We start from the raw sequence: 17,640 nt of genomic DNA on the forward strand, positions 1-17,640 counted from the left end.
AGCTTTGTTCATCCACCATGTACTTTGCAGAGTGCACAAGGATGTTTGTACCTCCTTACATGCTGTTTGCCACTGCTGCTGAAAGTTGGCAGATGCAGGGGACAGGACAGGCTTAAATATAAGCATTATGCTTCTGCCTGTGCCTTTTCAGTCGCTGTTTTTGAGTACATTGTTTGTATTGTAAACATTTGTTAATTGTGGGTGACTGAATAAAACTTAAACTAAACTAAAACTAAACAGGGCAGTTGAGAGTAGTCCTTTGTGCCCTGCTTACGGTTTCCAGCAGGGATGTGATGGTGTCAGAGTTCTTGTCAAACCAGTCCTGATTTTTTCTGGCGCTGTAACCTGTAGAGTTAATTGCAGCTTGATGTAGCAATGAGGTTAGGGAGATCCATATCTGATCCATGGAATTGTCAGAACTCAGAGTGGCCTTAGACTCTAGTGGTATTGTGCATACAGTCTGTGAATGTTCTCATTCATCGAGGTTATGGTTATCGGGCGTTGGTAAACATCAGATCACAAAGAGCCACGCATATCAATAGCTCTGACAACGACCCATAGAGGATAAATTCTGAGTTTCATCACCAGCCAGACAGACTAGCTTGGTCTAGTCAGAAAGGCACGAACTGAGGAAGCCTCTTGGATGAGAGGCGAAACATCTTCACGGATATATACCAAGTCCAGTTGCACTTGATTCAACTCCTTTGGATATTGTGCATACAGAGCGATGGAACTCATTCTGTGCTGAGGCTGACTTCAATTTAGCACAGTTCAGTTGCTTTTTTTATAGGTTTCTTGAGACGCTGTGGGGGTCGCACTTTGATGTGGAGTTTGGCCATGATCAGGCGGTGATCCATCCAGCATTCTGCACCTCTCATGGCCTGGGTCAGCAAGACATCACTAGTGTCAGTATGTCTTGTTATGATATAGTCAATCAGGTGCTGGTGTTTAGATCGTGGGTGCATCCAGGATGTTTAGTATTTGGTCTTCTGCTGAAAAAGTGTATTTGTAATGGTGAGGTCATAGTCTGCAGTGTTAGCAGCCTCAGACCATTTGCATTAACCTGACCAACCCCGTGTGTACCCAATACTCCACTCTATATACAATTGTTCTTTCCTACCCTCCAGTTCTCCAGAATTTCACTGGCGCCATGTCTCACTTTGACCATCGAGACCTTAAAAGTTTAAACAATATTGTTAGGCAGCTCAAGTTCTTCCCCTTTTACTTTGATCCTCTCCCTACCACGTTTTTTCGCACATGATGTCTTAGAAATTATTAACTGCTCTCTTCAGGCAGGTATCTTTCCTACAGCTGTCATTGAACCACTTCTTAAGAAGAGAAACCTTGATGTGACAGCCATTGTCAACCACAGGCCCATTTCCATCGTACCATTCCTCAGCAAAATACTTGAAAAAAGTTTATTCTCAAGTTAATAACGATTTAATATCCAACTACCTTCTAGCCATGTATCAATCAGGTCTTCGATCTCACCATAGCACAGAAACAGCACTTATCAAAGTTGTGAATGATATGCATATGAACACGGAGTCTAATAAATTGTCTGTTCTTGTGCTCCTGGATCTCAGTGCCGCCTTCGACACTGTTGATCATGATATTTTGCTAGAGAGATTAGAAAAATGGGTCAGCCTCTCTGGCCCGGTTCCCAACTGGTTTAGAACATACCTACAAGACAGGCAATTCTTTGTCTATTGGAGGCTTTTCCTCGGACAAAGTGGGTATAATGTGTGGGGTACCCCAAGGTTCAATTCTTGGACCATTACTATTTAATCTCTATATGCTCCCATTTGCACGTTATACAGAAACACAAAATAAATGACAATAATTATGCAGATGATTCACAACTGTACATATCCCTTTCTTCTGATGATCTAGCTCCCATACGTTCCCTAACTCGGTGTATCGAGGATATTAATCTATGGATGCCCGAAAACTTTTACAATTGAACAAAGACAAGACAGAAATACTTGTTTTTGTCACAAAGACTCAGAAACAGAGAATTGCAGCTCATCTCAGCTCTCTGTCTCTGGAGTGCAAAAGTGAAGCTAGAAATCTCGGTGTAATTAATCATGGACAGTGATCTAAAGTTTAAGAGCCACATAAATCATCTCACAAGATCAGCCTTCTACCATCTTAAAAACATTTCAAAACTAAGAGGCTTTCTATCAAAATCAGTCTGTGAGAAATTAATCCATGCATTTATAACAAGTAGACAAGACTACTGCAATGGTCTATTGACCGGCTTCCCAAAATCAGTTGTGCGCCAACTACAGTTAATTCAAAATGCGGCAACACGTGTTCTCACCAGATTTAAAAAATATGAACACATTACACCTGTTCTTACATCTCTGCATTGGCTCCTCGTCAAAACTAGAACAGATTTTAAAATTCTTTTAATTGTATACAAAGTGCTAAATGGCCTTGCACCACGCTATATAAAAGACATGTTAATTCCTTATAAACCAGCAAGAACTCTCAGGTCCAATGGCAGTGGTTTTTTAACCATCCCTCGTGCTAGGTCTAGAGCAGGGGAAGCTGCATTTTGTATTTACGCCCCACGTAGAAGGAACACCCTGCCTGAGACCTGAGAGGGGAGCCCCCCCCCACCCTGGACACATTTAAAAACCTTACTTTTTAAAACGACGTATGGCCAAGATTTTGGTGTGGGCATTTATTTGGTATATTTTGATATTTGTATATTCTGCATTAACACCTGCTGATATCCATATTTATTTTCTGTATTTGTACTTTTATGATTGAGTTGCAATTGTTATATCATTTTATATAAAGCACATTGTGTTTCCCTGTGTATGAAATGTGCTTTATAAATAAAGTTTGACTTGACTACCATAGCATTAAAGTCTCCCAGAAGAAGGATCTGGTCCTTTTTTGGGATACCATGAAGGGCCTCATGTAGTTGCTAGTAGAAGCTGTCCTTCACACCATTGTCAGATGGGAGTGTTGGTGCAAATGTACTTAACAGAGTGGCATAGCGTGCCTTCGCTAGGGGATACGGGGAGGTCATTAGCCTCTCACTTAGTCCGGTGGGTGTTTCAGTGAGGCTGGGTAGAATGCTGTTCTTGATTGCCAGTCCAAGACCATGCTGATGTTGTCCACCAGGGGGATAGCCTCTCCAGAAAAAGATGTACTCTCCTCCTTCCTCTCTCAGGCAGCCTTTGCCCAGGAGCCTGGTTTTGTTGAGAGCAGCGATGTCCACGTTGTAGCGTCTTAGTTCTTCAGCAATCAGTGCAGTCCTTCGATGTGGTCTGTTGCCATCATTATCATGGAGAGTCCTAACATTCTATGTTGCTGATTTGAATGGGATCACTTGCTTGTTTTTACCGCAGGATGGAATTCCCGGTAGGCGTGGTAACCTACCCTGGGGGTTGGTTGAGTGGACAATTTTTAGGCCACCTTTTCTAGCCCCCCCTGATTGCATTGAGCAGTGTGGTCCCTAAATAGGGCTGCTCAGTCACATGGGGGTCTGCCGAAAACAGCTGCCATTCAATCCCAGCTGCTAGTGACCATATACCCTGTGCTGCTGTTGTGCAGGGCTCTGACTAGGAGCTCCCAGGCCAATTCCATCCTGCTCCCGTCGCCAGACACCCCAACGCAACCAGACTTCAACTGGAAAAGCCAGATATTGTACACCATGGTCAGAGGTGGAGACCTAGGCAAAGAGGTTTTTAGAGTGCCACAGGGGGTGTGCAGTCCTCAGTAGCACTGTCTTTGCCATGACAGATTGAGATTATTCACCCCAGAAGGGCAATTCAGTTCCACAATCTACCCAGAGCATACACAAACTCACAGACAAGCAGCAATCAGCAGTATGTCAGAGAGAACAGACAGATCAGTACATGGGCAAGTGATGCACACCAGCACCCTCGTGTGGCCATGCATACAGACTCACATGAGGACCAGGTGAAGGATAAAAATCCACGTAAGTTAAAAGACTAAATAAATAAATGAAGCATCCTAAGATGCATTGCACGTTACATTCCAATACAACATTCAGTGAACGTACAGGCCCACAAGCCATGTGAGAAACAGACAAGGTATAAACCAACTATTGTGTTTTAAAACAAAATAAAGCATTCATTTAAAATTACTACTCAGCATTTAACAGCTTGATAGCAGAAGGAATGAAGGACTTAGAATAGCGATTCCTTTTCCTAGGGGGTGCTTTATAGCGCCGGCCTGAGGGCATTACAGTGAATTCGCTGGACAGGACGTGGTCAGACTGGCTAATAATTCCGTTTGCTTTCTGGGCCACTCGTTTCTCCCAGAGGGGGCACAAGTCTCTCTGCTGGACTCCGGTTATTTGGGGGCAGACCTGAACCATACTGTTTAGGCTGTTCCTGTCCTTCACAGTCAACCCGTTAAACCAACAAATAGAGGAACACGTTAAAAGACTTTCAACGAATGACTGGTAGGAAATACACGAGATGGTATTACAGACATTAAAGGAGTTCAGCTTCCGCAGTTAAGTGAATTCTTTGTTGTCCACGCTTGACAATTGAATCTGTGTTCACATCGAACTTGAGTTGGGAGTCGAACACGGTTCCCAAGTACTTATAAGCGTCAACAATTTGAACATCCTCGCCATGTCTAGTGCTAGCTTTGGGTATATTATTGTTCTTCCTAAAGTCAATGACAAGTTCCTTAGTTTTTGACACATTAAGGTCAAGGAAGTTGTCATCATACCAATCAACAAAGGCAGGTAGGGCGCAACCGTGATCTGACTCCGAGCCCTGAAGAAGAGACAAAAGTGCGGTATCGACAGAGAATTTCACTAGGTAGCTACCCTCTTTATAAGACCTGCAGCTGTCTGTATATAAAATTAAAAGCAGGGGGGGGGAAAGAATGCAACCTTGCGGTGAGCCCCTGTTTGAAACCAGGACATTGGACATAACTCCATTAACTAAAACCTGCTGGATTCTGTCTGTTAAAAAGTTTAGAAGCAGCATTAAAAGCTGATCAGGTCAATTAAAATACGGAGCAAGCCGCTCGATCAAAATGTAAGGATGCATCTTGTTAAAAGTCGAGAATTCAGCAAATAAAAGCCTCACATGAGAACTGGGTTTCTCCAGGTGCTTATATACTCTGTTGAGGATAGTAATAATAATAATAATAATACATTTTATTTGTGGGCACCTTTCAGAGCACTCAAGAACACCTTACAGATAAAGAGTTTTGCATCCTCCACACCCTTGCAAGCTTGATAAGCAAACTGCAAGGGGTCTAGTTTGTTATCAGCTAGGGAGACAACCTCATCTTTTAAATTTTTCTGAAAGTTTTTCATCGCAAGTCTTTACTTGTTTCTCCCCACGCTCAGGGCGCCTGAAGGAGGGTTTGAACATGGGCATTAGATACACACTGTTATGGTACGATGCACCAAAGGAAGGCATGGGCAAGGACTTGTAAGCGCCGCACACTGAACCATAACACAGGTCTATCGTAGGGTTCTTTTGTGTGGTGGCACAAGTCACATACTGTTCGTATGTCCTCAGAGTCTTGTTTAAAATACAGTGGTAAATGTCTCCAAGGATAAACTTGTGGGCATCCGGGCAGATTGAATCGAGCCTGTGTGTTCCATCAGCAATCAGTTGTGCAGCGGTGGATGCATTAGCTCGCAGATGGATGTACACTATCGTGAAGAACAGCTGTTGAAATTCACGAGGCAAGCAGTAAGGGTGGCGTGAGACTGACAACAGTTCAATGTCAGGAGTACATATCTTCTCCCGAACCACAACAGTATTGCAGTACCTCTGGTTGATGAAAAAACACATTCCTCCTCCTCGACTCTTTCCGGTGATCTCTGGTGACTGGTCCAGTTGAAATGGGCTACCAAACCCGCTTATCGTCAGGTCCTCGTCCCGGTCCATTTCGCTGAGCCATGTTTCAGTAAAGGCAAGATGGCAGGCTTCTTTTATTTCGCGTCTGTATTTGGCCCACGCTTCAGCTGCTCTACCTTATGCCTGATAGACTGCACACTGGATAGCAGGACTGTTCGCAGTGGAAGAAGCCTGTGGCAGTTGTCGAGACTGTGCTTCAGTTTCTGGTGTACCCCTCCCTTTCTTCCTCTTTTGTGATGAGAAGTCTTATTATCCGGACTGTACGGTATGTACAGCTCCATCAGTATACTCGTCAGCATATCACCTTTCGTCAAGGTCTGTAAAGAAAGAAGGAGCTCACACCTTGACAGAAGAAGCCCGGGGATAGTGTTATCACGCATAAAAATGTGAAGAACTGTGTAAACGACCCCTTGGTCCACATACTGAGTCTCTGACATAAATTTCACAAACACGAGATGTTAAAGAACAAGTTAAAAACTATTAAAAAACTGTTAGGTAGACTGCTTCAGGTCGCACACTGAGAAGCGCCCCACAGACAGGTTGGTCCTGGTGGCAAGGGCTTATACCCAGGACGACCAGTCACCCATAATGATTGCAGAAGGCTGCCGGAAACTCCAGACCATCGAAGAACCGCCTAATGTGTGCCGCCAAACACCTGGCTTTTCTCTCGGGGTGTGCTCCCCTAACCTTTGTCTCAATAGACTTCCCACAAGGCAGCTGGGCAGTGGTTGGCCATGAACAGCCTCTGCGGACGACTGCAGCTCCGAGATCCCCTACCAAGTTTGCCTGAGGCTGCAAGACGCCCAGTAGTCCATGGGCCAGAGCCCAAAATTTCCTATTTCGGTACACTCAAGGTGGCAAAACTTACTTATAATTTTTGAAAGGATCCATGTCTGTAGATGATATTTTGGTATGATAACCATTCCTGAGTGGCAGCTTTATCACAGTTATCAGCTCATGAAGTTAACCACCCCCTAAAGTAAATTGCATTTTAGACACTGGTGCATATCCTGGTTTAGCCTCATGGTCAGGACATTTTTCAATGTTCTATAATATTGTCTTTGGTATCATTTTAAAGGGGACCTTCTTAGCTTTCATTCAAGCCCTGTTGTGGATATTTCTCACAAATATAGAGGTCACTTGAGCTCTTCAACCCGTCAATAACACACATCTTTCTGCAATTTTCGCCTAAACTATATACTTTCTTTTAGCCCTGTGGCATCTAGGAATATCAGGGACACAAAACACAAAAACTGGAATACTCACAGGACTGTAAAGATTCAGAAAATGTATAATATACCCATACTATTTCATTGTGTGAGGTGATTGTGAGCCTTAAATGAGAACTAGACCAAAGCCAGTTAGGTCACAAACTGGTCTCTATACATTTGTTTAAATACACAATCAAAATACATGATAAAAAGGAATACCATAGTGAGGTAATGAACTATTTTAATATTTTAAACAACATTGACATTTACATATACGTACTTAGTCAATGATACATGTAATCCCATATCATTAGTGGGTATATGTAATGGTAATGGGTAGGGTAATGGGTATATGTGAATATGGTTACATTATTGTTATCAAGCTCTGGGTAACCAAGTCCAGAATCAACATCCTGTGCATCAATAGACTACTACCACAGTAATACCATCAGAATCATCACACTGTCATTCATCAAACTGCTCGTTTCTCTCATCATCTGACTCCCCAAGTTCAAAGTCCAGTTCTGGACCATCCTGCTGTTTTTGGTTACTGCAGGTCTGTAACCTGCACATGTCTGTGCATGGAAGTCCATTTGACAGGCACATGCAGCTTGGCATTTTGCATGAATGCACACACTTGCATGTTAGCATTTCCAAGACCACATCTGGTGCAGGTGGGGAGCGCATCCAGTAAATGGCCAGCTTGCCTTCATCGTCTGTCCATCCATACTCAGTAGGGCTTGGCACACATCTTTCTGCAATGTTCGCCTAAACTATATACTTTCTTTTAGCCCTGTGGCATCTAGGAATATCAGGGACACAAAACACAAAAACTGGAATACTCACAGGACTGTAAAGATTCAGGAAATGTATAATATACCCATACTATTTCATTGTGTGAGGTGATTGTGAACCTTAAATTAGAAGGGCATTATTACTAAGAAACTAACTAGACCAAAGCCAGTTAGTCCAGGGGTCAGACCAGATATCGATATCACCCAAGGTGACACAACTTCACTGGTGCCATTTTATTTGGTACACTAACAGAAGTAAAATAATACATGATAACCTTTCCAAATGAGCAGCTATTTCATTTTTCTTTCAGGAAACCTGTTTCTGTGCCTCTCACGATTGTGTATTTGCCCAGATTTTTACAAATATAGCATTTCAACACCCCTGGTACTGATTAGCCTAGCTTAAACTCTGGGACAGTTCTTAGTTGGCCAGCAACCAAGGATAACCAGTACTGTGTACTTCCATTCATTGTGCTAAGCTAGGCTAACGTGCAGCCAGATAGCTTTCTACTAAACACATATAGAGGAAACTGGTATCTATCTTCTTGTCTCCCTCTGGAGAAGATTGTAAGCTAATTTCCCATAATGTTAGCATGTTCTTTTAATGCATATGTTAATATGATTAGTTAAAGTGGCTACGAGGAACTTTCATCTTGTGTTGATTTTAGCGGCCTCATGTGGACAAAATACAGCTGTTGCATAGCAACTAGGTAATGTATCTATTTGTGGCTATGTAAGATAAATAATGGTAATATGACGCTGGTGAAGCAAAGTAAACTTTGTTTTAGTAGTGTTCATACACCTAAGTTACATGTATTTGTTTGTATGTGGCAGGTGAAAACTGACTGAATATGGCCACTGGTGAACAAGCAAGTTTTTACCCAATACCAAAGCGCCCACAGGTGGAGTGCATTATCCACTGTTCTGATGATACAGATAAGCTGGTTTCACTACAAAGTGTCGACTCATGGAGAACTCTTCTCAGGGCAGCTCAGATACGAAATCATGCACCAGTTTTGAAACTGGCAAAAGACATTCCTGAGGGACAGATTCCAGCAATCTACTACCACAGAAAGTGTCGCAGTATCTTCACTATGAAGCAAATTCTTGATGGCCTCCTTGCAAAAGAAAAGAAAAGTTGTGTCTCTGCTGAAGAGAAACAATCTAAGAGAGTAGCTCGACATGCTCCAAGTACATCTAGGACTTATGATGCAGAGTGCATATTTTGTCAGAAAAACAGCAAATATTCCAAGAGACAGAATACGAGAGAAGTACTGGTGCAGTGTCGAGACCTGCGAGCTGATGCAAAGATCAGGAGTGCAGCCACAAAGAAAAGGGACAGCAGAATCCTTGCCATTGTGAGTAGAGACCTTGTAGCAGCTGAAGGGCACTACCACAGGTCATGCTATAGACTTTACACCAAAGAAGAGGTTTCCAAAGGAGAGGTTGCCAGCAATGAAGATGATGATGCTGCAGCCCAGTATGAAGCTGCTGTGAATAAGGCATACAATGAGCTGTTCCTCTTCATCAGGATGGAGCTTTTTGGCAATTCTCAAGTGATGACAATGACTGATCTCTCTTCTAGACTGGTAGCTTCAATGAACTCCCAAGGCATTGCCCAAGTCAAGGAATCAACCAAGAAGCACATAAGGCGAAACCTGGAGAGTGAGTTTGCTGGAGCCTTGCAGATATTCCCTGATGAGAAAGGAAAATTCCTCCTCTATCCCGATAACTTGTCCATGAGGGAACTTGCCAAAGAAAATCAGTCTCTCAAAAGGGAGCTGCAGACCCTGAAAAGTGTCAGTGCACAAGATGTTATAGCCAAAGCAGCCATCAAATTGAGAGCAGACATTAAAAGTCAAGATGTTCCTCAAACCTGGCCGCCTGAAGTCAAACCAGAAGCAGAATGTCCTACCATTCCAGAGTCGCTCATTATCTTCCTGTACTCTCTACTCACAGGCTCAAATGATCCTGATCATGCATCCCAGAGAGTGCAGTGCCTTCTGCAGTCATTTGGCCATGACATAGTATACGCAGTGACATGTGGAAATACCAAGCCTTCCAAGCAAATTGTTCTGCCATTCAGTGTCAAATCGTTGACAGGAAATGTAGAGTTGATAAACATCCTCAACCGACTTGGTCACAGTGTGTCCTATTCACAGATGGAAGAGATCAACACTGCCCTGTGTCTCCAGAAGCTCTCATCATCAGGGAGTGGCATTGCCCTTCCAGCTAACATCCATCCTGGCATATTCACAACTTTAGCCTGGGACAATATCGACCGTCTTGAAGAAACTGTCAGTGGTGAGGGAACATCTCACAGAGTCAATGGGATTGCTGTGCAAGCAAAGCCAGTCAACCCACTTCCTGTCCAACCCATGCCCACTGTTCCCAAAACAAAGAAGAGAAGCATTGATGGACCCCCACCAATGTTACCAACTTACAATGCTGGACAACGGGTAGGGCCACCACAAAGCAAAAAGTCAGATGCCGATACTGCAGCCAATACTAAGCTTGCCAGAGAGAAAAACCTTCTTTGGGTCCTAGCACGCATGTCACAACAAGAAGAACAGTCAGTCAGCAGCTGGACAGGCTTCAACATCCTGACTCGAGGAGAGATGACGGTCATCCCCGACAATATAGGCTATCTGCCTACCATCAATGCTCCAGCGACACAAATGTCTACTGTCAACGAGGTGCTTAACCAGTCACTGAGCATCATGCAGTGCTTAGGCCTGAGGAAGATTGTCTGTGTCTTTGACCAAGCCCTGTATGCGAAGGCTGTCGAGATCACATGGAAACACCATGACAAGTTCCATGATATCATCGTTAGGCTTGGGGTATTCCACACCATCTGCACACTGCTGGCAATAATAGGAAAGCGTTTCCAAGATGCTGGACTCAAAGACCTCTGCACAGAGTCTGGCATGATTGCAGAAGGCTCAATTGCTGGTGTTATGGATGGCCGCAAGTACAACAGGGCAGTGCGACTACACAAGCTCCTGTATGAGGCTCTCATGCGACTGACCTTGAATGGTTTCCTGTCCTGGTTGGAAGAAACTCACAGGAATGACATGGTTCACCTGAATGAGACACTGAAGACCATTGACAGCCTTGGGAAAGAAGTCTCACAACATGCTTTGAAGGAGGTCCTCAAGAACAGCTCTTGTACACGCATCATGGATCTATTTGAAGTCTACCGTGAGTTCCTTAGAGGTGGAAACGGCAGCCTCTCGAACTTCTGGATGTCCTATTTGGACATGGTTTAAATCTTGTTGGGGCTCATCCGAGCATCCAGAGAGGGAGACTGGATGCTACACTTGGCTAGCATTCGAGCAATGATCCCATGGTGCTTTGCTTATGACAGGATGAATTATGCACGCTACCTCCCCTACTACTACGCCCAGATGTCTGAGCTGCCCATCACACACCCAGATGTGTACACAGAATTCATGGAAGGAGGCTTCTCAGTCCAACTGGGCTCCACCAATCCCTTTGGCCGAATCCCTGTTGACCAAGCTATAGAAGAAACGGTGAACAAAGACACCCAAACAGCTGGAGGGACAAAGGGATTCAGCTTGAAGCCAGGAGCTGTGACCAAATATTATCTCACAGCTGAGTATAGAAGCATGTACCTCAGACAGCTGAGAGACCTGACAGATCAAGGCAGGTGCAAATGGTCTCAGCCAGATCTACAGAGTCCAAGGATCAAGAGAGATGAAGCAGATGTCCAGTCTCTCATGGACCTTATGGAGAATAACTGGCTCAATCCTATGTCCCCAGATGAGATTGATTTGGTTAGCCTCTCCACTGGCAACATGGCTCCACCTGATGTGACCATAGATCTCTTGAGAGCTCTTGAGAAAGGAGAAGAGGCCTACCAAGCATTCCAGCAAACAAGGTTAGATGCAGACCCACCACCTGTGAAATTCCACGACAAGATGACCAAGCAAAGTCTGAAAACATTCTCCAATGTCAGCACAAAACAAGCTCATGGAAAGAAAGCACAGGATGTGGTTCTGAAGGCAGATAGAAACCTTTTCAGTCACATGATCCTGGTGGCTGAAAGCAGGAAGGTGAATCTGAAGGATGTCCTTGCCTACCCATTGGGCCCACTACCATGGGCACTGGCAAATGCTGATGGGTCCTTACGAAAAACAAACAAGGCTGCACTTGCCAGAGAGCTTGAAAAGAATGTATCTCCTGCAGAAGACATCCCAATCCCATCTACTTCCATCACTGATGGGATGAGCCTGGTCCAAAAAATGAATGGCAACAACAAACCCTTTGCACAGGTGGCAGAGTCAGCCTTGACCCAGGTCCTCCATGAGGGAGCACAGAGTGGGAGGATTGATGTTGTTTTTGATGTCTATCACCAGACTTCGATCAAAGATGCTGAACGACTGAACCGGGGTGGAGACATCACTCTCCAGTACAAGAATCTTGCAGGGGGACACCACGTCCAGCAGTGGAGAAAATTTCTGTGCAGTTCCTCCAACAAGACCAGTCTCATCAAGTTTCTGGTGGAAGAGTGGAAACTCCCACGATACAGAGCTATGCTGCATGGCAAGGTGTTGTACATGACCTGTGAGGAAACCTGCTACAAGTTGACAGAAGATGGGTGTGAGGAAGCAGCAGAACTGCACTCCACACATGAAGAAGCTGACACCCGTCTGCTCCTGGATGCATTGCATGCAGCAAATGCGGGCTCAAAGTCAGTTATCATCACAGCTGAGGACACTGATGTCATGGTGCTTTGTCTTGGCTTCCAGAAGGACATCACCTGTCCCATCTACCAGAAGTGTGGGACTCAGAACCGCACACGGTTTGTCGACATCACCAAACTGGCAAGTTCACTTGGAGACAGCATCTGTGACAGCCTAATTGGCTTACATGCCTTCACAGGCTGCGACACTGTCAGTGCATTCGCTGGTCGAGGGAAGCTGAATGCCCTGAAGATAGTGAGAAAGCACACTTCCTGCCAAGAGACTTTTAGTCAACTGGGACAGACATGGAATGTGAGTGATGAGCTGTTCCAGAAAATTGAGCAGTTCACCTGTCGGATGTATGTTGCTAATAGCAGCACTGCTGAGGTGAACAAACTGCGTTACCAGCTCTTCTGCACCAAAAGGGGAGAGGTTGAGTCCAGCCAGCTGCCACCATGTAGAGACTGTCTCTTTATGCATGTTCAACGAGCCAACTATCAGGCAGCAATATGGAAGTGCTGTCTGCAGGCTAACCCTGTGGTGCCAAGCCCTACTGAGTATGGATGGACAGACGATGAAGGCAAGCTGGCCATTTACTGGATGCGCTCCCCACCTGCACCAGATGTGGTCTTGGAAATGCTAACATGCAAGTGTGTGCATTCATGCGAAATGCCAAGCTGCATGTGCCTGTCAAATGGACTTCCATGCACAGACATGTGCAGGTTACAGACCTGCAGTAACCAAAAACAGCAGGATGGTCCAGAACTGGACTTTGAACTTGGGGAGTCAGATGATGAGAGAAACGAGCAGTTTGATGAATGACAGTGTGATGATTCTGATGGTATTACTGTGGTAGTAGTCTATTGATGCACAGGATGTTGATTCTGGACTTGGTTACCCAGAGCTTGATAACAATAATGTAACCATATTCACATATACCCATTACCCTACCCATTACCATTACATATACCCACTAATGATATGGGATTACATGTATCATTGACTAAGTACGTATATGTAAATGTCAATGTTGTTTAAAATATTAAAATAGTTCATTACCTCACTATGGTATTCCTTTTTATCATGTATTTTGATTGTGTATTTAAACAAATGTATAGAGACCAGTTTGTGACCTAACTGGCTTTGGTCTAGTTCTCATTTAAGGCTCACAATCACCTCACACAATGAAATAGTATGGGTATATTATACATTTTCTGAATCTTTACAGTCCTGTGAGTATTCCAGTTTTTCTGTTTTGTGTCCCTGATATTCCTAGATGCCACAGGGCTAAAAGAAAGTATATAGTTTAGGCGAAAATTGCAGAAAGATGTGTGTTATTGACGGGTTGAAGAGCTCAAGTGACCTCTATATTTGTGAGAAATATCCACAACAGGGCTTGAATGAAAGCTAAGAAGGTCCCCTTTAAAATGATACCAAAGACAATATTATATGACATTGAAAAATGTCCTGACCATGAGGCTAAACCAGGATATGCACCAGCGTCTAAAATGCAATTTAGTTTAGCGGGTGGTTAACTTCATGAGCTGATAACTGTGATACAGCTGCCACTCAGGAATGGTTATCATACCAAAATATCATCTACAGACATGGATCCTTTCAAAAATTATAAGTAAGTTTTGCCACCTTGAGTGTACCGAAATATCGTCTGGCCCATGGACTACAGTTACCGTGTGTAGCCACGAAAAGGCCTGGCAGGAGTCTTGGTGAAGGAGAGGATATGTACTGGCAGCGGAAGACTTACGCACTGGGCTGCTGCCTTGCTCACCACAAGGGTTAGCCAGCGAGCTATCTAGCTTACAGCAAGCTGTAAGCGAGAGGTTATAAAAGCAGTCAGAAAGCAAGCATGCATCTTCCCTCTAACTGCTGCACTAGACGCATCACATTACCCTATGCGAAACGCACACAGAGACACAAACGTATGAGTATGTACTGTCATCCCTGATGAATACATTTTAACGCACAACATTACTTTTCAGTGTCTGATTAAAAAATGTGTTTTACCAAACATCTCCTCCCGCAGGTCACATCCCTGGAGTTTACCTGCTGCACCTCCATGCCAGTGTGTACTGCCTGTTTCACCGGCTGTATGGGATGTTTCCCTGTAACTTCATCTCATACCTCAGACTGCACTACAGCATGAAGGAGAACCTGGACACCTTCCAGGAGCTGGTCAAGGTGGGTGGAACCTCCAGACCTCCTCCTGCTGCACCTACTACAGCAGGAATTAGAATGTGAGAACCTCTGGTTTAGGTCAGTTAAATCCAGTACAGAACAGGTCAGTAGAGACCAGTAGATGACAGTTCTGCTAAATTAATCAGGAATCAGGAACACTGTCATTTCACCTCATGTACTTACGCACATGGAAAAAACCGACATGGTGTTTCCCCCAGCCCACAGCAGTGCAACATACAGACAAAAACATTCAAGAACACATATATCCAAACTAACACACATATCCACACTAACACGCATATCCAAACGCATATCCAAACTAACACGCATATCCAAACTAACACACATATCCACACTAACACGCATATCCAAACTAACACACATATCCAAACTAACACGCATATCTAAACTAAAAAACAAAAATCACTGTCCAAGGGAACAAACACCAGCCAGGATGACTGTCGGAACCACCGGTCTGCGTGGGCTAGCAGTTAGCCTAGCCTGCCCCGATTATACCTCTTGTCAGATTGCCCTCTGTATTTCCTCCTCGGCTGCTGCTCCAGGCAGGGGCCGTGGTCCCTGTGGCAACCGGACGAAGCAGACCAAGCCCTCCCAGCCATTGACACACCTCCCTGCACTCCACACGGCATCAAAAACACCACAGTCAATGCCAGGCGAGGCCGCCGCCAGACCACCCTCAGTGTTATTGGAACTGCCGGTCTGCGTGGGCTAGCAGTTAGCTTAGCCTGCCCCGCGTCCTGTCAGACCGCCCTTGGTGTTACTTCCTCGGGTGCTGCTCTGGGCAAGGCCCAGTCCCTGGGCCCACAGGACAGCAGACTAAGTTCTCCCAGCTGAGCCAGCGCCAGCTCTCCCAGCCAACAAACGAAGACACAAACTTAGACACAGATGTGGACAAAGATACTGCATCGGCGGTACTGGGTGAGGCCGCCGCAAATGTGAATTTGCGCCGCCATCTTACCACACAGGGTGCGGCTGCTGCGAACATGACTTCGCGCTGCCATCTTCCCATACCGGAAGTGACCTGCTGACTGACCTCTTTCAGCAGGTCAGTCAGAGGTCGCTGATTCTATGAAACATCTGCCTCTCACTGTCTCTCCATCTGTACTACTGGAGTGGTTGGAAAAGTAAAGATTATCAATGTAAAATTAGATACATACAAGTGAAGACATTGAAATAGTAATGATATTAAAACTTGTCTCTATTGTTTTCATCCTACAGCCCATGTTGGAACATGTTAGGGTTCACCCTGAGTTGGTCACTGGGACTCCGGACTATGAACTAGACTCTTCTAGGTGAGACCATCACCAGCTATAGTCGGTATCAGAACAACATACATGTACACACTGGTCATTTATCAAACTGTTATCCAGAGAGACCTACGGTAGAATAACAGTAATTGATCAAACTGTTATCAAGAGAGACCTACAGTAGAATAACAGTAATTTATCAAACTGTTGTCCAGAGAGACCTACAGTAGAAGAACAGTAATTGATAAAACTGTTATCAAGAGAGAGCTACAGCAGAACAACAGTAATTTATTAAACTGTTGTACAGAGAGACCTACAATAGAATAATACCCCTTTCACACCGGCCAAAAAAACTTGGTAACATCTGCCTATTTACATTGACCAAAGGCGGACATTAGCGGGTATTTTGCGGGGTTTTTGGCAAGTGTGAAAGGGGTATAATATTAATTTATCAGACTGTTGTCCAGAGAGACCTACAGTAGAATAACAGTAATTTATCAGACTGTTGTCCAGAGAGACCTACAGAGACACCTACAGTAGAATAACAGTAATTTATCCAACTGTTGTCCAGAGAGACCTACAGTAGAATAACAGTAATTTCTCACTGTCGTGCAGAGACCTACAGTAGAATAACAGTAATTTATCAGACTGTTGTCCAGAGAGACCTACAGAGAGACCTACGGTAGAATAACAGTAATTTATCAAACTGTTGTCCACAGAGACTTACAGAGAGACCTACAGTAGAATAACAGTAATTTATCAGACGGTTGTCCACAGAGACCTACAGAGAGACCTACAGTAGAATAACAGTAATTTTTCACTGTCGTTCAGAGAGACCTTCAGTAGAATAACAGTAATTTATCAAACTGTTGTCCAGAGAGACCTACAGTAGAATAACAGTAATTTCTCACTGTCGTGCAGAGAGACCTACAGTAGAATAACAGTAATTTATCACTGTCGTCCAGAGATACCTACAGTAGAATAACAGTAATTTATCCGACTGTTGTCCAGAGAGACCTACAGAGAGACCTACGGTAGAGTAACAGTAATTTAACAGCCTTTTGTCCAGAGACCTACAGAGAGACCTATAGTAGAATAACAGTAATTTATCAAACTGTTATCCAGAGAGACCTACAGTAGAATAACAGTAATTTTTCACTGTCGTCCAGAGATACCTACAGTAGAATAACAGTAATTTATCCGACTGTTGTCCAGAGAGACCTACAGTAGAATAATAGTAATTTTCACTGTCGTCCAGAGATACCTACAGTAGAATAACAGTAATTTATCCGACTGTTGTCCACAGAGACCTACACAGAGACCTACAGTAGAATAACAGTAATTTATCAGCCTGTTGTCCAGAGAGACCTACAGTAGAATAACAGTAATTTATCAGCCTGTTGTCCAGAGATACCTACAGTAGAATAACAGTAATTTATCCGACTGTTGTCCAGAGAGACCTGAAGTAGAATAACAGTAATTTTTCACTGTCGTCCATAGAGACCTACAGTAGAATAACAGTAATGTATCCGACTGTTGTCCACAGAGACCTACAGAGAGACCTACAGTAGAATAACAGTAATTTTCACTGTCGT

General features: G+C 44.1%; 1 protein-coding gene across 1 annotated transcript in view; it reads left to right on the top strand.

Moving 5' to 3' along the window:
* Positions 1-17,640, top strand: part of tsc1a (TSC complex subunit 1a) — a 115,462-nt gene that overhangs the window by 28,887 nt on the left and 68,935 nt on the right. Inside the window, 2 exon segments of the mRNA XM_056278079.1 lie at positions 14,626-14,855; positions 16,017-16,090. Of these exon segments, the coding sequence (XP_056134054.1) occupies positions 14,626-14,855; positions 16,017-16,090 (304 nt within the window).

The sequence above is a fragment of the Lampris incognitus genome, chromosome 1 (genome assembly GCF_029633865.1).
Source record: "Lampris incognitus isolate fLamInc1 chromosome 1, fLamInc1.hap2, whole genome shotgun sequence".
Classification (NCBI taxonomy): domain Eukaryota; kingdom Metazoa; phylum Chordata; class Actinopteri; order Lampriformes; family Lampridae; genus Lampris; species Lampris incognitus.